Source organism: Lactuca serriola, chromosome 4, assembly GCF_051521515.1.
Source record: "Lactuca serriola cultivar US96UC23 chromosome 4, Lser_US96UC23_V15, whole genome shotgun sequence".
Lineage (NCBI taxonomy): Eukaryota > Viridiplantae > Streptophyta > Magnoliopsida > Asterales > Asteraceae > Lactuca > Lactuca serriola.
The window spans coordinates 67,121,159-67,144,759 of NC_136411.1; the positions used below are offsets into that span (position 1 = coordinate 67,121,159).

General features: G+C 37.2%; 1 protein-coding gene across 1 annotated transcript; it reads right to left on the minus strand.

Moving 5' to 3' along the window:
- Nucleotides 1–2,570: 2,570 nt before the first annotated feature.
- On the minus strand, nucleotides 2,571–6,436 carry LOC145101780 (uncharacterized). Its single transcript, XM_079039053.1, has 2 exons — nucleotides 3,414–6,436; nucleotides 2,571–3,246 (listed from the first exon to the last, which is right to left on the minus strand). The coding sequence occupies exons 1-2, from the start codon at nucleotides 6,190–6,192 to the stop codon at nucleotides 2,954–2,956; spliced, it is 3,072 nt and encodes a 1,023-aa protein (XP_078895179.1). The 5' UTR covers nucleotides 6,193–6,436; the 3' UTR covers nucleotides 2,571–2,953.
- Between the last annotated feature and the right edge of the window lie 17,165 nt (nucleotides 6,437–23,601).

The following is a 23,601-nucleotide window of genomic DNA, read 5'->3' on the forward strand; positions in this document are numbered from 1 at the left end:
AGTTGGCTGGTGGGGAATTAGGTGGTGTAAGATGGTCAGGTGAAGGTGGGTAGTTGATTGGTGGTGGGTAAGTATAGGTATAAGGATTGGTGTTGTTAGTAATGGGTGGGTTAAGGGTAGGTTGAAAGGCAAAAACATTTTCATTGAACCGTACATGACGAGCGATGTAGACTCGTTCGGTAGCGAGATCCAAGCAGTGGTATCCATGGTGAGTTGGACTGTAGCCCAAAAATACACACAGTTTGGACCTAAAATCCATTTTATGTTGATTGTACGATCGTAGATGTGGGAAACATTGACATCCAAAGGCACATAGAAAATTGTAATCCGGTTGTTTCTAGAAAATAATCTTAAATGGTGATTTTTTGGAGGAGATACGAGATGACATGCGGTTGATAAGATACATTGTTGTTTCAAATGCGAACTTGCAAAATCTTTGTGGAACATGAGAGTGAGCAAGGAGGTCGAGGCCTATTTCAACAACATGTCGATGTTGACGTTCAACATACTGTTTTGTTCACTTGTATGTGGACAAGAACATCGATGTATGATGCCAAGAGATGAAAAGAAGGGGAAAGATTGCGGAATCCCCCCCCCCCCCCCCCCAAAAAAAAAATCAGTTTGAACAACTTTGAGTTTAGTGTCAAATTGTCGTTCAACCATTGTGACAAAAAATTTGAATGTGGAATACACATAAGATTTTTGAGCTAATGGAAAAATCCACATGTAGCGGGAATAATGATCAACACAAAGCAAGAAGAAATGAAATCCATGAAAAGATAGTTATGGTATAGGCCCCCAAACATCACAATAAACTAAATCCAAAATATTATTGCTACGAAAATTTGAATCATGCAAAGCTAGTTTGGAAGATTTTTTCCAACTGACACGAACTACAAAAAGATTGTTTTGTGGAAACTGGTAAAGAACAAGCATTAACTATGGAATTAAAACTCGTTGATGAGGGTGTCCAAGTCTCTGATGCCACACACCGGAAGATGCTCAAATGGCTGAAAAAGCAATCTTGGGAATGACTTTGAGTTGTGGCAGACAAATGGGATAGAGACCATGCTTACTAGGGCCTGTGAGGAGATTGGTTTTGGTAATTTCGTCATTCACAACAAAAAAAGAAGAATGAAATTCAAAGAAGATGTTATTTTCAAGACAAAAAATTTGAACATAAAGTAAATTCTTTTTTATTGTGGGAACATGAAGAATATTTGAGAAAGTAAAGGTTTTGTGTGATGAGGAGACCTTAGACGAGCCAATGTGAAAGATTGGAAAAGCCTTACGATTACCTACATGAATAGAATTTGAACCATGGTATTAGGAAACCAAGATGCAACTGAGGTCGATCCAATGTTCAAGAAGGCTGTGAAGTTTGCTTGTGAGGGGTAGAACGGTTGGTTTGCTAATTTGGACATTGTGAAGTAATGTGTCCGATGCCACATTGACCATAGTATCCATATAGTGTATTTTGAGTGGAAACCTATGCAAATTGTGAATGGTTATTGGGTTCTCGATTGTCATCACGACCACAGTTGGAATTCCCGCGAGAGTTGCCCCAATTATTGTTGTGTCGATTGCCTCGAAAGTTTTTTGAGGGGTAAGATGCATAGAAGGCTTGAGGTTGTTGTTGATGAGGAAAGATGTTTAAGCGAAGACCAAGTTGTGAAGTAAGTTGTTGAAGAGAGGTTAGTTGTGATTGAATGGTGTTTGGCTGGGAAGAGGATGTGTTGGTTGAAGCTATGAAGGCATGAGGAGCTGCAATCCAAGTAGGGTTGTGTTTGTTGATCATGAACTCATGATCACATAGGAGACCATAAAGTTCCTTAAAAACAATAAGAGGGGAACGAGACAAAATGTTGGATTTCACACCATTATATTCATTTCTAAGTCCTGAGATGACTAGCATGACAAGATCTTTGTATTTTACCTGTTCTCCAATGTTGTCTAAGGCAGTGGCGTATTCCTGTGCACATAAGATAGGTGATTGAAGACTTATCCCCTTTCATCTCAATCTTAAGAAGTTTAGTCTTCAATGTGTACTCTCGTGATGAGTTACCGGGTGCATATGTAATACAAGCCAAAGTTCTCTAGATGTTGTACCTTGAACGTGTTGAAAGGAATCTTCAAAAATTGTTGAGACGATTACCATTCCGACGAGTGCATCATTGGAGATCCAATTGAGATAACTAGGTTTATCAATAGGAGCGGCTTCAACAGTTGCTTGAATCTTTTGGGTTAGACACTGAACTGTGCCATCTACATAGCCGAAAAGGTTGTTGGTTATCAAGAATGGTTGGATCATTGCCTTCCAGTACTTGTAATTTGTGGGTGATAAGGTGAAGGCGAATTTGTGAGAATTATGGGCTATCTTTTATGTAGAGACGAAGGTTGTAACAATGGCCATGGTTGATTGGAGTAGCCGGCATATAGATTTAGGCTAGCAGAGTTGACGGCTGCTAGGGTTAATGGTGATCAGACTCTAATACCATATAGAACCAAATATCAGAGTATATATAAGGAATATTGTAATTGATTCTCTTTACGAAATACAATATATGGTACAATATATATAGAGTTTGATATTACACTAAGTACCCTAAACTTAGCCTAAATATAATTGATAGTCTAACATGTCAGCATATTCCTGACTGGTTTTGTTGCATCTTGATTTGCCTATTTTCTTGGCGATTATGTAGAAAATTCTTTCACAAATATGATTTTTGTTTGCTTTCATGTTTTGCTTGTTTTGGTGTCATGTTGATTGGTGTTGTTGTGAACATGTATGCTTGCCATATCCTCAGTTGAGGATTAATAGATAATCTAATGTGTAGCATCATGTCATACTAGATAAGGCATTTATTGGGTACATATTATTAGAATGCATAAGAGGAAACTTCTTAAAAGGAAACATTGAAAGTAGTACAGCAGATATGGAAATTTAAAGCTAATCCTCCATTAGCATATTTGAAACTTGGCGCATTGTTGGCCTTGCATGTGGGTTGGAGTTCAAACATGCTCTTGACAGACTCAGAACTAACTTTACTTGTTTCTCAACTGCCGATGATGGAGGCGGTATACGACGATCTCCCACGTTTGCTAGCAATAGATAATCAATAGCCAATGTTGGTAAAGATGTTATGAGTTCTCCGGGATGCTTTCCGATCATCACTTCCAGTGCAACAACTCCAAAGCTATACACATCGCATTTCTCCGTGGCCACCATTGTATATGCAAGCTCTACATCGAAAAAGAACATGAGATAAAAAACTATAAAATCTATATTAACCCCACAACATTCTAGCATAGATACACATATATACATATACATAAATACGTCCATACATATATAGACGTGTATGTGTGTATAACTTAAGATGTAGAAGAAACATCACAAACTACATTACCTGGCGAGATATAACCATAGGTGCCTGCAATCGCGGTCCAGTTGGATGAGTCTAGCTTTAAAAGCTTGGATGTGCCAAAATCAGAAATATGTGCCTCATAATCAAAATCAAGAAGGATGTTGGCTATGGAAATGTCTCTATGAATGATAGGAGGTGAACAATCATGATGCATATAAGCCAAGGCATTAGCTACACCCTTTACAATTTTGATCCGTTTCAACCAATCCAATTCTTTTGCCAATATATCGCTACTTAAGATTGATCCGACGCTACCCTTTTCAAGGTATTCATAAATCAAAAATGAGTGGCGAGCATGGGCGCAATATCCATAGAGTTTCACTATGTTTCGATGCCTTATGTTTGTTAATGTCCGTACCTCGTTAAGGAAACCCTTACGATCAACATTACCTGATGATGAGTGAAGTTTCTTGACAGCTACTACATTGTTAGGTTGTAGTTCGGCTTTGTATACAACACCATATCCTCCAGTCCCGATACAGTATGCATCATCAAAGTCATTTGTTGCTTTTAAGACTTCATCATACACTACTCTTCCATCAAAACTTGATATTGAGAAGAAATCATCACCTTCATCATCTGATGGTTGCTCATGTGGCAAAATTTTCTTTTGTCGTCGATAAGCTATGAGGCAACACATGAGTAAACCAAGTAAAAATGCCCCGAAAATAGGAAGCACAATTACAAGGACGAGCTTATGGTGAAAGGGATCTTTTTTCTTCATTATATTTTGACTTGAACAAAGCTTTAATCCAGTAACATTTCCACACAAACCTGGATTGCCTTGAAATACATGTATTGATGCATTTGCAAAGATTGCATAAGGGGGAACTGGACCTGTAAGCTCGTTGTAAGAAAAAGTGATATCAATCCCACTAAGGAACTTTTCAAAAGCATCAGGAATAGACCCCGATAGTCTATTGTGAGAAAGATCCAGTTTCACCAAATTTTGCAAACTTTGAACTTCAGATGGTATCTCTCCAAAGAGCAAATTATGAGATAAATCAAGTGTTGTCAGTTGACTTACTTTACCTATCTCAGATGGGATTTTTTCAGTGAGTTTGTTATTACTTAGATTTAAGTAATAAATGTGTTCCCAGTTGCTAATATTTCTTGGTATCATACCAATTAGTCTATTTGTGGACAGATCAAGGGCAATGAGATCACGTAGCAATCCGAGCTCATTAGGTATAATACCTGAAAGTTGGTTATCAGCCAAGGACAAATACAGCATACTTTTCATCTTCCCAATCTCCTTAGGGATCTCCCCAACAATATGATTTGAAGAAAGATCAAGCCTGCCTAGTTGAGTTGAATTTCCAAACTCAGGTGGAATGCTACCACTGATGTTGTTGTATGCTATCCTTAAGGCTGTCAAATTCTTGCATTTACTCCAGTTTTCTGAAAGCTGCCCATGAAACTTATTGTGACTGAGATCAAGGTAAACTAAGCTTGGATAGACCCCAAAGCTTTTCGATATATCTCCAGTGAATTGATTGTCATCAAAGAAAGCTCTCATTAGGCTACGACAATTCCTTAAGCCTCTTGGAATAGGACCGGTGAGCTGATTACCACGTAGTGATAAATATATAAGGTTTCCCCCATGGCACAAATCTTTGGGCAAATGACCGGACAATTGATTTGTGTCCATTTCTAGATCAACCAAATCTAGACTTCCCAATCCTTGTGGTATATTCCCAGATAATTTATTGTCACGGATGGAAAGATATTGGAGGCTGCTCAGGTTTTCTAGTGATGAAGGAATAGAGCCACTAAGATTATTTTCACTCACCGCAAGTTTAGTGAGAGATTTCAAATTCCCGATCTCGATAGGAATAGAACCAGAGAGTTGATTTTGGTACAAATGGAGGAGATTCAAAGATGTCAACTCACCCAATGATGAGGGGATTGAGCCAGACAGATTGTTTGAGAAGAGGCTTAGGCGCTCAAGTGAAACCATGCTTCCTATTTCTTGTGGGATTGAACCATTTAGATGGTTTTGAAAAAGGTACAAGATAGTTAGCTTTTTCAGATTTCCTATTTCTTTTGGGATGGGACCATGAAGTGAATTTTGAGTGATATAGACTTCCACAAGATTGACAAGTTGTCCAAACTCTTGAGGAATTGGACCCGAAAGCTTATTGTTATCGAGATAAAGATAAGCCAAGTTTTTCAAATTTCCCAATGATGGAGGTAATTCTCCTTCAAGAGAATTATTATACAATGCAAGCTCATAAAGAAACGTTAATTGACCGATCTTTTGTGGTATTGAACCATTCAAGTTATTTCCATTGAGGTAGAGGGTTTCAAGAGTGGCTAACATCCCTATTTCGGGTGGGATTACTCCAGAAAATCTATTTTCTGAAAAGTCAAGATAAACCAGGTTTGACAGGAGCCGGATTTCTGGTGGGATTGGGCCAAAGAAGTTGTTTACATTGAGCTCAAAATGCATAAGATTGCGTAGCAAAGAGAATGGAAATCGGTGAAGTGTACCGTTTATTCCTGATGATGTGAGGTTCAACGTGTGAATGCTCCCATCAGTATTGCAAATTACTCCCAACCAAGAAGTGCATGGAGCCGATGCACTGGAATTATTAGGAAGCCATGAAGAAACCAAGGAGTTGTTTGGGATCTGAAGGCTTTCTTTCCATTTAAGAAGAGCATTTGCTTCCTCTAAAGATGCAGAAGCAAATTTTAGTATTGAAGAAAATGTAATGATTAGTAGAGCTAGAGAGAAAAGTAAAAACTTTGAAGAAGGCATTATTTGCTTTGGTGTATTTTTAGAAAATTGTGGTTTGTGTATTGTAATTTATGCTTGGAGTATCCTGTTCTTTTTGTTTTTAGGTACCTATTTTTCAAATGGAAATTTTGGATGTTTCATATTATTCCACAAGAGTAGACTTGCGAAGTCAATGCCATAATTTTCAACAAAGGAGTGTAAACGCTATATTTTTCCACAAAAAAATGTGTTACAATGAAAAGTCAGTGTCATATTTGTCCACAAATGTACTCTTCATGACAAACTATTAAAAAACATTGTTAGTTAGTTACCAAACTAGGTCCACAAATGTACTCTTCATGACAAACTATTAAAAAACATTGTTAGTTAGTTACCAAACTAGCAACGCTAAGAATTTTATAGTGCAATATAACTTTATTTGATCTGTTATGCATTTCTGGTTAAATCTAAAAAGAAATTCAATTTGAAAGCAAATGTACCTGTCAAACTAATAACTGTGAAATTGTGTATAATTGGTTTTGAAAACAAATCCGTTTTAATCATTATTGTTTCAAATTGACCATCTAATTTCTAAAAAAAAATTAACTTGGTAAATCGCAAACTTACAAAATAATTAAGAGATAATCATTAAAATGACAACATTCATTAAATAGCAATCACAATATGGCAACATTGTAACAAAATGCAATAATGACCATTATACAGCTTTAAAATTTTCAAACTACATCGGAGTATTAAATTCTATGTGTTCTGAACTTTCTCTTTGTTTTGAACCCTTGTGATATTCCATCTTTCTTTGTTTGTTTTTTCCGAGGTTGTAAACATATCATTTTGGTTCATATCATATCTCTAATTGTTGAGGATTCAGCTTGCTTTCTGCTGTAAGAAGGGTGCAGCATCCATGGTAGAAGAAGTGAAGAACCCTTTTTGATTTACAGAAGCAATGTTGAAAGACTTGGAATAGAAATGCATCGACCTTTGATCTTCAAAAGGGGTTCCAACTTCCAAGCAATACTTTAACACTCAACCTATTGGTTGATGTATACATCTTTCCAACAACAATTGATATGTTAGGTCACATGCCCTTTGTTTTCTGTTCCTTTTCCATAAGGGACCTAGCCTACAATCTCGTCTTCCTTTTTTCCTATTGTCATGCATATTTCCTATGGGAACTTGATCCTAGAACTTATTAACAACTGCACCTATACTTGGTCATAAACACATATAAAGGTATGTATACTATCTGAATGAGCATACAAAAAAATGGAGTTATTCGTGTCAATAATGGTTTTCGGATTCATTATGCAGAGTCCAGGATCACTATTATAGCATGAAAGTGCATATATTACTCACTATTCAGGATTATACCAACCATAATATATGCAACCTTAATAGCATAGGACAATTAAGGTGTAGATATTTGAAGAGATAGGTCATAGTCAAGCTCTCATGCTTTCTTTTTACTAGTTCTGGTTGTGGTTGTCAATTTTAGAGCATGGTTAAAAAATTCAAACTGATTCATGCATTCTTGTTAGGAGATGAGTGTATGGCTCTGCCCCAATAGCATGTAATTTATATAAGTTCTGTATTTAGGTTAAGATTGATTGTTGTTGATACAAATTGTAAATACTTTTGTATATAGTATGTAAAACTCTATAGGTGTTTGTATTCGAGTCGTTATTTACTTGACATGCATTGTAGAAAAAATATTGTTATATATATAGCTAATTAAATAATGTTATTTTGTTACTAGTTGTACCCCAAAATACCAATGGATGGAAAAAGTTTTTGCTAATTTTCATTTAAAAAATGCAACAGATGAAATGTTGTGAATTTTTACAAACATGGCAATTTGCATTGACTTATTTCAATGCCTAGAGTTCGTTAACACTTGTACCTCATTAACAAAACACTTACAATGAACACTCTCAGATGATGAGTGAAGTTTCTTGACAGATACTATATTGTTAGTTTGTTAGTTTGTTACTTTGTAGTGTGGTTTTGTACACATTACAATATCCTCCAGTCCAAACACATTAAGCATCATCAAAATCATTTATTGCCTTCACGATTGCATCATAAACTAATCTTCCATCTAAACTTGTTATGGAGAAGTAATAACTCATTGGTTTCGGTGGAGATGTTTTTTTGTCAATAAGCAATGAAGCCATATGTGAAGAAATGAAGTGAAACTACCCCCATAAGAGAGCATAATTACAAAGGATGTATTTATCTTCAAAATTTGATTTGAACAAAGTTTTAGTCGTGTAACATTTCAACACAAACCTTGATTACATTGATGGAAGCATTTACAAAATTAGGGCAAGGGGAACCGGACATATGAGTGCATTATAAGACAAGTCGATATTAATCATGTTAAGCAAACTTGTTAAAGCATTAGGAATAAAATCAAATAGTCTATTGTGAAAAAACAAATCCCATATGAGATTGGTAAACTAGCTATCTTATGAAACTTGATATACACAGAATTTGCTCAACGAAAGATAGAAGCTGAAAGATTAGGAGAATTGGATCTTTTTAATGATATTACTAATGCTTTTACAAGTTTGCCTAGCAGATTAATTAATCATAAAATTCAGTACTCATCGGGATAAAATTTAATCAAGTTTGTCGAAATGTTCTAGGACGAGAACTTTGCGCAAATCAAATTACTAAGAAGATGATGATCTGCTCCATAACAAGTTTTGATGGAAGGGTAGTATATGGAAATCATGAAGGCAACAAATGATTTTGAAAAACTTACTGTATTGGGACCGGAGGATACTGTATGCTGCCATTGCTGTTGTTCCAGAACGAGGACGACGAAGAGAAAGATGAACCCTAATTCGCAGAACCGGCGATAGAATTCCCCCTCGCTTTGCTTGTCAAGAACCCTATCATCTGCAACCACTACCATTTACGGTTTCTTTGGAGTTTGGTCAGTTTCTTTGATTCGGTTTGAGAGGTTAGGATTTCAATTTGGTTTTCTCTTCTACCCCTATCTTATTTCTATAGATTTTCTCCCACCCATATCCATTATTTCTCCCTAAAATCCATATAAAAAAAAAAAATAGAGTAAATAGTACCTACTTTATTTTCTATCTTCATTTTTTATCCTAAAAAATATATTTTTAGAATATTCTATTTTTATAACTTATATATATATTGTCAAATACATTTTTCTATTAATTAAATTCTATATTTATGATTAATTAATATATATTAGTATATAACATGATATTATAAATATTAAATATTGCATTTAAATTATAATTAGTAAATAAAATAAACTAGAAATATATAAAATAAAAATAAGAGGACTAAAATTGGCAACCAAACTTCACCTCAATTTTTTGATATATGAATAGTATTCCCCCATATATAGGGAAATATTATTCATATCTCCAAAAATGAAGCTGAAAATAGGATAGAGTTTGATAAGAATAGGAAAAAAATGAAGTTTGGAGATATCCTTAATGATTGCTTTAAATATTAAAAAAAAATACTATTTTTTTCTTATTATTTTTTTAAATGAAGTTACAATGTCCATTGTAGTTCTTTTCTTTTGTTTTATATATTTCTATTTTATTTTTAGTTGTAAATTTCTATTTAAATATAATATTAAATATTTGTAATATTTTATTATATATTAAATTATATTAATTTAATCTATATTAAATTAATATTTTTACATGAAGTTAAAAATCTAGTTGACTGAGTTTATTTTTTATTTTATTTTTATCTATTAGTTATTATTTAAATACAATATTTAATATTTATAATATTTTATTATATATTAAATTATATTAATTAAGTATAAGTACAAAGTTTAGTAATTATGTATCGAGTTCATATAAGAAATTAAATACACAATAAAATATTAAAACATGGTAGTGTATTTTATAAAAGGTTAAATACATGCATTATTTTACATAATATAATAACTAGTGATAAACATGATCTTGATACACCAATTAAAGTTGTAAAAGAAGTGTCAACGATAAAGGTCGCAACGACAATGAATAAAGATAGTCAATTCCAACAATTTATTGTTCGATACAAATGTATTAAAAATAAGAAGCTCATTCTAATGCGTCAGATGATTATGTATGAAAAATTTATTCCAACGCATAAATATATTAATTTTTTCAAATGTATGTGTAATATTTCTATAAGATGCATGTATAATATTAATATGTTGATATGCTAGTCGGGTAGATCTGTAGGATTACCTGTGATACTGTATGATCATATGTGTGGGTATTAGTTATGTTATATGTCGACATGTTATGTGGGATGGGTTGAGGTTGTACTGCTCCGTGCGGTAGCCAATAAACCTTAGAGTATTCCAGATACGAGCTGAGGGTCGGGCAAGGCATGTCAGACTCATACAGAGGACTCGGAAGCATTCTAGATATGAGTTGAGGGTCGGGTAGGGCATGCCAGACTCGTACTGTCGGCTCGGTGGCGATCCAGATGTGAGCTATGGGCCCGAAAGGCAATCCAGACTCACACTGTGGGCCCAGGGTAATCCAATCTGTAAAGTTGTGGACCCATCGCATGTTGTTTCAGTTTGTTATGTTATGATATTGCTGATATTGTTGTGGACTGTATGTGTATCGATATTTTGGGGGTAATTCACTAAGTTTTCGGGCTTACAGTTTCAGTTTATTGTTTCAGGTTCAGCGGATGGCCACGGGTAGGCGAAGGGTGACCGTACACTTACTCGATTGATGATTATGATTTCTGGGAACTCTGATGTTTAAACTATTTTAAAAACAAATTGTAATAATTGAATGGTTTTAAATGATTTAAAAAGTTTTAAATCGGCTCGAATTTTATGGGTGTTACTGTGACAACCCGAAGTTCGTTCCGTCATTAAAAATTCGTCGTCTTGAATTGTTTCCGTTCGTTTCTAAATTAAGTCATTAAATTTGAGTTTGCTATTATGACTTAATAATTGTCCAAACACATTAGAAACTCATGGAAACGCCCCGAATTATTATTTAGAAAAATTTTAGTTTTATTCCATCAAGTTATAAAACAATTAAATCGGGTGCGACCAAAAGCCTCACTTAACATCAGTATCGGGTAGAATTTCACCGTGTCCCAAATTTTGAGCATATATAAAGTTGAGAGAGCCTCATTTGAAGCCTTTTCCACTCTCTCTCTCTCTACTTTCTCTCTCTAAAACTCATAATTGAGCCAAAATCACCCAAATCAAGCTTCAAATCATCAAGGTAACTATCCTAGCTCCTAGTATAACATCTTTAACCTTCAAATTCGTGGTTAATCTATGAAAAAGGACCATTAGCATGAGTTTACGGTCCTAGAACAACCCTAGGCCATGAACTCACAAAAAAGGGGGTTTTTGGGCCATAAAACCCTTCCAACCCTCATTTGGAGCCTAGATATGACCTAAGGACTTATTTGCATGGACTTAGAACACCTTGAACTCTTCATTTAGGGTATGAACATGAGTTTACAGCCCAAGCACATGCTTGGACTGTAAACACCAATTCATGGGGAGTAAACTCCTTTTAAGGTGTTAAAATGCCACTTACACACCTTATAAGCCTTATAATGAAATCTAGAAGCAACCTCAATCAAGTTAAGGACCTTAAACATGCTAAAACTACTCCCATAGGAGCTTACGGCTGTAAACCCCCCAAGAATGGGTTCTTAGGCCGTAAACTCCTAAAACATGGTCAAATGGTGCCTTAAACTCATTCATGGCTTGTAGAATTAGCTAGAAACACTTGTAAAGACCTATGACCACCAAAACATCAAAGGAGGGTGTGGGGGGGGGAGTTTACGGCCGTAAACTCTTAGTTTACTGCCGTAAACTCCATTAGTTTGTCTATATGATGGTTTAATCCATTCATATACCCTAGATTTGATCCTAGCCAATTTTCCCAAGTGATATAAGACCATTTAGCACCCTAGAACACCCCACCATGAGTTTACGGCCGTAAACTCATGGGGAGTGGGTCATTAGGGCCGTAAACCTTCTTATAAGTTTACTCTTGAGGAGTAAACTCCATATCCAAGCTGTATATGTCTACATATGTCACCCGGGTCACTCCAAACACTTGTAATGAAGTGTTTTCGCGTCTTGGAATGTATAATCCTATCTAAATTGTAGTTCAAATCCTAATTAGATACAAATGTGTATCTTTTCATATTACATAGGAACCTCACACGCGTTCAAGCCCCGAACTAACGTTTAGCATCCAATCAGGCACATTCTTCAATCGGTGAGTTCATACCCCTACCCTTTTTCAATGTTTTCAGAGGGGATACAAGCAAAAGTACAAGGAAATCTTGTACTCAAACTTATGATTTTACTTAATCCATTTCATATTTCGTATGCTTTTAACACAGAAAACTGTATTAACAAATCGTTCAACTTGCAGAGTAAACCGTCATGTTATTTGTGAAACTTCTTTTAAAATGTTATATTTTATATTTCACAAATGGATTTTCCATATAATTGTTGTTAAAAGCATGAATCTTAAAGCATTAAAATTTTCTTGATATAACTCCCTGTAGATACGGAAGTACAGTTAGAAACAGATAATAATACGAAAGTACAGCTAGGAACAGAGCGAATACGAATACGAATACGAATGCGAATGCGAATACGAATACGAATAGAAATAAGAATAAGAGTATGAGTAGGAATACGAATACGAATACGAATACGAATACGAATACGAATACGAATACGAATACGAATACGAATACGAATACGAATACGAATACGAATGCGAATGCGAATACGAATACGAATAGGAGTAAGAATACGAATACGAATATGAATGTGAATGCGAATACGAATACGAATACGAATATGAATACGAATACGAATGTGAATGCGAATACGAATAGAAATAGGAATAGGAGTAGGAGTAGGACTGCGAATACGAATACGAATGCGAATACGAATAGGAATTCGAATAGGAATAGGATTACGAATACGAAAGTACGCCTTTGGATATAATCGAATGTAAGACAACTGGGATAACTGAACTATTCTTAACTAGACCGTACAACTAATGGATAACTAAACATTACTTTTAGGAAAATAAGGTTTTTTCCTAGGATAACTGAACTGTTCTTAACTAGACCGTGCAACTAATGGATAACTAGACTTTACTTTAGGAAAATAAGGGTTTTTCCTGGGATAACAAACTGTACATAATCGGATCGTGTAATAAACGAATAACTCAACTAAACTTATAAGAAAATATGGGATTTTCTTGGATAACAAACTTTTTCGGAAAACCAAAGGAAATTTGTACATTTTCAGAAAACAAATCTCTTATGAACTCACCAACTTTATGCTGATTTTCAAACTGCTTGTATTCTCAGGTCCATATTAGACAGGTACCCGCAATCTTTTGGAGAAGACGGAGCACTTATTAGACTCGTCTTTACTTTTGTTCACATGATATATATGTATGACACTTGTAACACTTTGATTTCAAACAAATGTAATAACTTTATGTAATGTATTGTTTTGTGTTTACTATGCTTACTATGTACATTGGTTGCGATATACATGATGTCCTCCGCCCCGGAACGTTTCCGCCTTAGGTTTCGGGGTGTGACAGTTACAATATCGCCTTAAGTCATATGTGTATATATAAATGAATAATAGTAGAATATATATATATATATATATATATATATATATATATATATGTGTGTGTGTGTGTATTAGTTATATACAAAATTGTTGCCTTATGTCACTCCTTACATACGATGTGCTTTGTTACGACATGTAAAAGCTTGAGGCTTGACTTGTAAGACTTGCTTCCAGGTATGGAATTATTTCGTTTTTGTATGTTTCTTTTCTTTGAAGGCCACGATGTGGTGAAGCCTCACAACGACGTGGCGATGAATTTTGGGCCGTGAGGGTTTAATGAACCACCACGACGTGGTGACTGTGGCACGACGTGGTGGTGCTTGTTGGGGAAAACCCTAAAGTTTAAGGGTTGAGCTCTATTTAAATATCTCTAACCCCTCCTAGCCTCCCCCCCCCCATTAGCCTTCATCTCTCTAAATCATCCCTTGCAAACCCTAGATCCATTGTGTGAGTTTTTAGCCTTAAAGTGTGGGTATTTGGTGCTTGTGAAGGAAGAAAGTTGTGGAATATATCATTGGGATTCCAAGGCAAAGAAGATCCAGGAGTTCACCTTCCTTAGCATCTCAAAGAGGTATAAAGTCTTCATCTTGATGATTTAATGGTAAGATCTAATGATTTTGGTCCTTTTTCTCTATATCTTGTTGCCTTGGGTGGTTGGACTCCATAAAGCTTGAAACTTTATGAGTCTCCAGGACATTTGGAGCATTTGGCTCTTTGGATCTAGTCTAAAAATGAGTTTTGAGGTCATGCATGGAATCTTGGCCTTTTTTTCCCAATTTTGACCTAATATGAGTCTAAGAAATGCATTGGACATGCATGTCTGAAAAGCACTTATTTTTATGGTGTGTTTGGTGTTAGAAACTCTTTTGAAGCTTATGGTCAAGTAACCTTGTGGATTGGATGATTAATGATTAAGCCATGAAGTGTTTTGGATCTTAAAGTTGAGATCTATGCATTTTGGAGGGTTCTATTGGATAAAGTTAGAAACTTTATCCATCTAGACCCTATTTTGGACCAGATTTGAGTTGGACACCCTTAGGAATCGAAGAAACTGGCTGAATGCATTAAGCTGCTAAAAACCTTATTACCACGACGTGGTGGCGGGGAGGTCGCGACTGTTTTGTTGTATTTGACACCACGACGTGGTACAAGGGTACCACGACGTGACGATCAACTAAGCTGGCTTTTCTCAACCTTTTTGTTATTTGGTTGAGTTGAACCTAATGGTATTTTGGGTATTTTTGGGATTTTGATTGTGATTGGTCTCTTAGATGGATAGGTCTCTGTTGGAGCTGAGATTCAGAGTTGGGACCTCATCAGCTATGGATCAGATCGAGAGATGAGTCTTCCTCATTGTACTTACGGGTCGAAGGCACCAAGGTCAGCCTATTGGTTTGATATCCTGCTATTCACTGATATGCTGAGTAGGGAATAGATATGCATGATTATGCTAGTCTGGTAGATCGGTAGGACTACCTCTGATTTTTTCTGCATGATTGTATATATATGTTTAGATATTATGTTGGGTTGAGGTTGTATTGCTTTGTGTTGTGGGCAAAAAACCCTGAAAGCCAGACTCATAATGAGGGTTCAGTTACATTCTAGATATGAGATGAGGGAATGGTAGGGCATGTCAGACTCATACTAAGGGCTCAGTAGCATTCCAGGTGCGAGCTAAGGACCGGTGGTGTGCCAGAATCGTACTGAGGATTGAACATTAGTATTCCAGTTTGGTCACTGATTGGGTCAGGGAGCAAGCCAGACATAATTTGTGGGCCCGAGGGCAAGCCAAACTTATGGTGTGGGCTCAAAGGCATGCCAGATATGAGTTGTGGGCCTGATAGGCAAGCCAGACTCATACTGTGGGCCTAGGGGTAATCTAGCCTTTTAGTTATGGACCCAGTATATGTTGTTATTGATATATGTGATTTTCTTGTTTGTTGGTATTTGGGGGAACTCACTAAGATTCATGCTTACATTTTTGGTTTATGGTTTCAGGTACTTCAGTGCACCATGGAAAGGCGAAGGCGTGACCGTACACATCCTTGGTTTTACAATTGATTGGATCTTTGAGGACCCTGATTTTAAATAATGATTTGGAAATAATAGTTTGTAAACACTTTCATTAATAAATGGGTCACTTTTGAAAGGTTTAACTTTGTTGAAAATTTTGGGATATTACAAGTTGGTATCATAGCCTTGGTTTGAGTGAATTGGAGGAACACTCACGTGAATCCAATATCACACTAAGGGAAAAGGTTTTAAAAATGATTTTCAAATTGCTTTCAAAATAATCAAAGAGGATACGATGTGTACGATCAGCCGGAGCCAGTAAGTTGACCCCGAAATTACCACACTATTATTTGATATTGTGATATTTTAGAATAGCATGCTAGTGATAGGCTAAGGATCTTCATGAAGTGCATGATAGAATTTCCTGATTATATGATGCCTGATAGCCTAGGGTCTTCCTTATATGAAATTGACATGATTATTGTAGTTGCTTAGTGTATGCATCATAGTTGTACATAACTAAGATTATATAGCCTGAGAATGTTTGGTTTAGCCTTATTTCTTATTCTTGATTAATGAAGGGCTTAGGATAGAATCAAGTATTTGACTGTCTATAGGATCCAGTGTTATGTATGATTAGCATACATGAGTGTTGCAGGGTTGGTGGAAGTTTCATGAGAGGGTGCAGTGCATGGTGGGTCATCGTGAGGATTATTAGCCACTTTATAGAGAGTGGATTCAGGGTGAATGTGTCTCTGAGATGATGGGATTTAGAGATTGCGAATTTCGCAAGAGGGTCTGCCTGACTTTATTGTGTCATTGTGTCAGTCGGCTCCACTGCTCGAATGATGCTTGCTTTGTGCTTTGTGAGACTCACGTTGATGTGAGCCAACTATCAAATGAATAAATTAAGTTACATGTTGTGGAGGTTAAAAAATCTTAGGGTGAGGAATTTGAACCTATTGCACAACTCTCGTTTGAGTCTAACTGTTGTAGGGTTGGGTTCTTTAGTCGAAATATTATTTAAGTTTTGTTGCATGTAATTATATTCATGAAGTGGTTGGCTGACATTGATTGGAGTCCTTCATCAGCTGATGGAAGGGGAGGTGGGGAATCCTAGCAGAGCCTAAGAAGTATTTTAGTGTGATTGTTTCGTTGTTGAGAAGGTATCAGGAGTGTTATTATGAGTAGGTCCTAGAGGACCCGAGATGATTCTTGAGGAAAGTATGGATAGGTGTGGAAGGTAGTATTGGGCCCATACTACTGGAAGCACAGGATCCATACTCGAATCAAGGAGAGTTTCAAGGATTATAAGGGATAGTCGTGGAATATAGCATGGTTTGATACCAATCTGTGGCGGTTCCGTATTTGTCGATCTTTTGGTTATGGTTGCTTATGTATAAGGATGGGTCTGGAAATTGTTTTGGACCCCAGTGACAATATCGGTTTAGGTTGATTGGTGCAAACCTGGATGAACTTCTTGGTTTTGAGGTCTTGAGGGTTTTGCTTGAGGTCGTGTATTCAAGTCACGGGACTTAAGAATGATCAGCTTGGGGATTTCAGTTGGGAGTAGAATGGTTGATTGATGGTTTGGAATGTCGCTATCTATGGCAAGGGTTATGCCCTTTCAGTTTTCGAGTTCGGAGAAGGAGTGAGCAGGCTTGTGACTTTCAGTGTTAGGATGTAAACTCAACATGGGGTCTATTGGTCACAGTGTTTGGCGATAGTATGCCAGCGTAGGAGTGCGCAGGTGGATTGATGTGTTATGGATGCTTTGTGGTGTGATCAACGGTTTGTGTTCTTAGGATATAGTGTCACACCTCCAAACCGGAACGGCGGAAACGTTCAGGGGCGAAGGACGTCATGTACGGTATCACAACAATGCATAATAGTAATAAAAGTACAACAACAACCATTGTATTTACAAAGTTATAAGTTTTACATAAGTGTTCAAAACATAGTGTAAATGACACCAAAATACAAGTTTAAAAGACATGAGTTTATAGATCTCTGTCTTCCCAAAAGTTGTGTATGTACTTGTCTTACCGTTTCCTTGAGAATACAAAGTAGTTTTGAAAGGAAATGTCAACAATTAAGTTGGTGAGTTCATTAGTATGTTTGTAATTGAAATCTGTTTTCGTGTTCCTTGATATTGTAAACATGTATTTCCCAGAAAATCCTATATTTTCTGTTGTAGTAATTTGTAAGCAAAATGTGTGAAAGTTATTATACTCTGAAGTAGTAAAATGTGGTTTAGTTCTCATACAACCATGAAGAGTATGTTTTCTCTATACTGAAATAGTATTCTATTCTTGTACTAGTATGCAACTCATGTATTTGTATCTGGCTAGTATAATTGTACCTGTAAAATATTGTGTTATAGTTTTATAATTAAATAAAACTATGTGAAGTTTACTTATTCATACACTAATCATTTTGTTCAATACCAAATTGTGAGTTATTATAACCATACTAGATGACCTATGATCGCCTGAACACGACGTCCTTCAGACGTCGTAATTGGCAGGACATTTGTCACCCCAGGCATGCCTACCTAACTCTAGCTAGTAGTTCAGGTGTGAGATTTTCAGTCCCATATAGATCTATATACAAGTGTCACACTCTCCTTTCAAGAGACTCTGGTAATAATTTCAGGACTTGTTGGGTACTTAGAAAAGTACATGAAGGTTGTCTCACAAATGCTATATTGATGATTATGCGTAGAATATTGAAAAGTTACTTTGTAATAAATACTTTGTAAGTAAATTTCACAAACTGTATAGAATATAGTTTATATGTTTGTTTTTAGTAAAGTATTCTATTTGTTTTCTAAAAAATGTTCTCTGCTTGTTTTCCGTTATGTATTCTGTTTGTTTTCTGTTATGTATTCTGAACCTTGAAACTAATGAATAAGTTCTCTAAACTATACCTATTATAGTTTAACTGTTTGTTTTACTGAAATGAAAACCTTTGTTAACTTTTGTAAGAATCTGTAATACTGTTGTTACATGAAGTTCACTATTTGTACTAAAACAGTTTGAAAACCATTTTATATTTATATAAATGTAATATTTATATAATTGTGATTAATTAGACCTTCGATTAAATAACTTTACCCCAAGCCCACAACCAAACAAGGAACAAGAATGGGGTCAAATTACATATTCTAAATCTTCTGAATCCAAATTATATAATTTACATAGATATAAATATGTAATTTTGATAATTATAACAATTTAAAAGCACTAAAAACATTAAAAACATTTTATATATTAACACAATTTTTATTGTGTTTCACTTGTATCCCCCCCCCCCCCCTAAAACAGTTAAAAATCATAAAAATGTAGGGGTATTAACTCACCGTTTGTGAGTGATTCAATTGAAGGTTCGATTTAGGATGTTTTTCCACAAGTTAGATCCCGAGGCAAAATGAATCTTATAAGCATTTCATGCAATATATATGTACACTTTTAGTGAATGTAATTACAAATATGATAAGGAAATGGACTAATTTGTAAGTTTAACTTACAAATAAGAGTGTTAAAATCAAGATGGAAAGCTGATTAGAGTTTACGGCCAGAAGAGGTTGAAGTTCTTGGGTTTTATGCCACCTTCAAGTATGTGTTCTCGGTGAAACAAAGAAGATTCAAGGGTTTTCGGCCCAAATTATGGAGATTGGAAGTGTTTGTAAGTTGATTACAAGATCAAGGTATGATGCTTTCAAGATTCTAAGTTGAATTCAAGAGAATTTCACATGAAATTCAAGAAAGGAAGAAGTTTCTCATGTTCTTGAGGAGAGAGGAGGATTTTTCGGTTGATGATACTTGAGAGAGAATCTTGAGTTTTCGGCTGAGAAGTGTAGAATGAAGGGAAAAATCAGTCAAACATGTATATATACATAAGAGATTGTGGCTGTAAACGTTTCCTGAGGAGATAAGATCCTCGGTTTGCAACTGCAAGGGGAGTTCACGGCTGCGAGGAGTTCACGGCTGCAAACAGTTTGTAGCCCTCTTCGGTTTGAGGCTCCCTTTGTTTACAGCTCCCTTCATTTGTGGTCCGAAGAGAATAAAAGAAAGAAGAAGAAGAAGTAACGAGGGTTTGCGGCTCGGAAGCCGTTTACGGTCTGAAGGCTTACTGCACATGCGAGACTTCTCGGATTAGCACTACACTTCTAATTTAAGCAATACTTCAAATAAAAAGCTTTTAAGAAATGAAGGTTATCAAACCAAACTTAATAAGAAAATCCAAATAAGTTGGACTTTAGTTGACTCAAGTTTGACTTTTATTTGACGGAGTTGACTTGAGTTGACTTTTACAATATTGAAAATAACAAGATGTTACATATAAGCAGGTTAGGTACCGGATTGACGGTCAGGATAACAGGAGAAGAATGTATATTTTGGATAGTAAGTTGGTGTTTTGCTTATGCAGTTGCAAGAATTACTTGATGTTAAGTAGTAATGATTGAAAATTTTCAGAGGTATTCAGCTGAAATTCAGGATTCTCTTGGAAATTGTTTGATCCTTATCTAGAAAATCATCATGCATGTATTATACATTCCAGGGTCATGGATGGTTGTACCTGGTTGAGTTATGTTTGGTTTCAATACTAATGGGTGGTAGTTCGAACCCTAAGTAGGGGAGATGTAACGACCCGATTTTCACGTCCAAAAATTTCGTTTTAAAAACATTACTTTAGAAAACATCATCAGTTAAAAACATTGTTGGATCAAACCATAATACAACGCAGACCAAGTTTAAAAGTCAAATCATACAACCCATCAAAATATCAGAGTATAAATCCCAGAAAATCTCGTAAATGCGGAAACCAGAGTGTGTGCATGATGTGCCGCTACCGCGCCAGCTCCTTCCCCTTCGATGAAGAGGTACCTGAAACCAAAACTGTAAAACGTAAGCACAAAGCTTAGTGAGTTCCCCCACTGTACCACATACCACATAATCACATAACAAACGTAAACTGTCAGGCATATCTGGGTGCCCAACCTACCCCTTCGGTCCTCTCGACCGGATACTGCCTTGCATATCTGGGTGCTGGCCTCCCCTTCGGCCCTCTCGGTCGGATACTGCCTAGCATATATGGGTGCTGGCCTCCCCTTCGGCCCTCTCGACCGGATACTGAGGAAACCATGTCTCCCCTCTACCACTACCACATAACATGTAACACAATATCAGAATCTATCTAACATGACTGGATATGACTACCCCTTCGGCCCTACCGACCGGATATCTTGGGGACTATCTCCCCCTACTGTCACTAGCACATAAATGCAACACAGGTAGTAGTAAACCCTTAGATGAATATCACAGAGACAATCATCTACATACAACTCCTACTGGTGGGCCGGCATTGTGGCCGCAAACCCACCGCTACTGGAAGGTAACTCACCTCAAAGTAGTTGCTGAACTGATCGGAAACTGATTGACTGATGTTGCTGCTGCTATGGTAATCCTCCGGCTGCAATTCCCACAACATACTCAACCAAACACTGCTAACTGACCTTTGGGTAAAATGACCATTTTACCCCCTGGTCAAGCCCTAAGTCAAAGTCAGAGTCAACTTTCAGTTGACCCGACTCGCCGAGTTGGCTCTCCAACTCGCCGAGTCCCTATCCAGACGATTGTCCTGAGTCCCATTTCTACTCGTCGAGTTAGGCTATGACTCGACGAGTTCTTCTTCTAAACTGATATTCAAGTCCTTCATCCTACTCGCCGAGTTATATGAACAACTCGCCGAGTTCATCTTCATCTGATAAACACATATGCTAAGACTCGCCGGGTTGTATGAACAGCTCGTCGAGTCTGTTCTTGATCTAAGGAGTTTGCCTTGAACTTGCCGAGTCAGGGCATCGACTCGCCGAGTTCCTCCATAGATGAGTTCAGCTTCCAACTCACTGAGTCACACCCCGTGACTCACTGCACACTCGACACTACGAAAAGGGGACAGACTCGGAGACTCGCGAGCAGACTCGCTGAGTCGTTGCCATGCACCCACTAAATACACAGATCTGCTCGATTCCAGTCCATGCCATTCACAGATCTGGACTCCTAGAACACGAATCACACGTAAAGTTTCCAACTTTACGTGTAGATATTCACCAATACGGATTTTAGGGCTCACAATGTACTTAAAATGGTAGATCCAAGGTCTTCAAGCAATGAGGGTCCATAAAGGCTACAGATCCGAGCCCTTAGAGCCCAAACATGCCTAGATCCAAAGTCCCTCAACACTATAAGCTCACTACACAAGGGTCAAGACTAGAAGAAGCCTTGAAATGGCTATCACAAGCTCTCAACAAGACAATAATGAAGGGATAGAGAGGGTTTCGAGTCCAATACCTCAAGAAGTCCTAAAATGGCACAAGGATTCTGGATCTTCTTCCTCTTCTCTTGATCTACCTCCACCTTCTCTCCAAGATTTTAAAGAAAAGCATCAAAATCACCCAAAATACCAAAAGAGGGGTTAGAGCTCCAAGAGGGAATGTTCTGGACGCAATGGGGGCGGATATGAGGCACAAAACGTCGTTTAAATAGGGTGCAACCCCTGAAACTTAGGGTTTCATCCAACAACGGTGACTCGCCGAGTCCAGAATATGGACTCGCCGAGTCGCCAACTTAAACATGTCCCGGGTCCCGTCCTTACTCGGCGAGTCTGACCTATGACTTGCCGAGTCTAAGGCAAAAAGAAAGAGAATACTCAATTAAGATTTACGTACCAGAAATCAGGTACTACAAATAAGTGGGTTAGATCTGATCCCACATCGGCTGGGAAGGAGAACTAAGCATTCCTTATAAGGGGTGTGGATACCTTCCCTATGACAACGCGTTTTAAAGCTGTGAGGGCAACAGATCCCATAAGAACTCTGCAGTTAAGCGTGCTCGGGCGGGAGTAGTACCAGGATGGGTGACCCCCTGGGAAGTCCTCGTACTAAGTGGCCCAAAGTGGACAATATTGTGATACGTGCCAGAGGGGGATGTTAGAAATGGTATCAGAGCCAGGGCACGGGTCGATGTGTTCGACGGGGACGTCGAACCCTATAATGGGGGGTGAAAGTGGGTTAGATCTGATCCCACATTGGCTGGGAAGGAGAACTAAACATTCCTTATAAGGGGTGTGGATACCTTCCGTATCACAACTCGTTTTAAAGCCGTGAGGGCAGCAGATCCCATAAGAACTCTGCAGTTAAACGTGCTCGGGCGGGAGTAGTACCAGGATGGATGACCCCTTGGGAAGTCCTCGTGCCGAGTGACCCAAAGCAGACAATATTGTGATACGTGCCATAGGGGGATGTTACAGGAGAATTGGCTATTCTTCTTGGATGATCATTGATCTACTCGGGTTCATGGTATTGAGAGAACGGTTTTTAGGGATCTGTTGTGTGAGTATGTGGGATCTCGGTTCAGGGTTTGGTCGAGGAAGGGGTATATAGTAGGTGGTGATTATATGCATGTGTTTAGGAGGCACATGAGTTGTCACTCAGGATGAAATGGTTGGTCAAGGATCTCGTTGCAGCTATTGGTTCCTTTTTGGGGGTGCCAATGAATAGATAAGAAGCCGCTAGTATCACTCGGTTATATATCGGTTGTTGAGGGTTGGTCAGTTCGTTGTATGGATTTCAATTTATAGTCTATCTTGGGTTAGAGTTCAATTAGGGAATCAGTTCCATTGTTGTGTACGTTCAACTCCGCGCATGTTTTGGTTCTTGAGGTCTAATGTCAACGAGTCCTCGATTATTGGTCGCATCTTTT

Bases quoted from the DNA above. Each gene is read 5' to 3' on its own strand.
- LOC145101780 (XM_079039053.1), bottom strand. From the start codon at position 6,192: ATGCCTTCTTCAAAGTTTTTACTTTTCTCTCTAGCTCTACTAATCATT. The intron at 3,247-3,413 runs GTAATGTAGTTT...TTTTCGATGTAG, and splicing joins CTATGGTTATATCTCGCCAG to AGCTTGCATATACAATGGTG.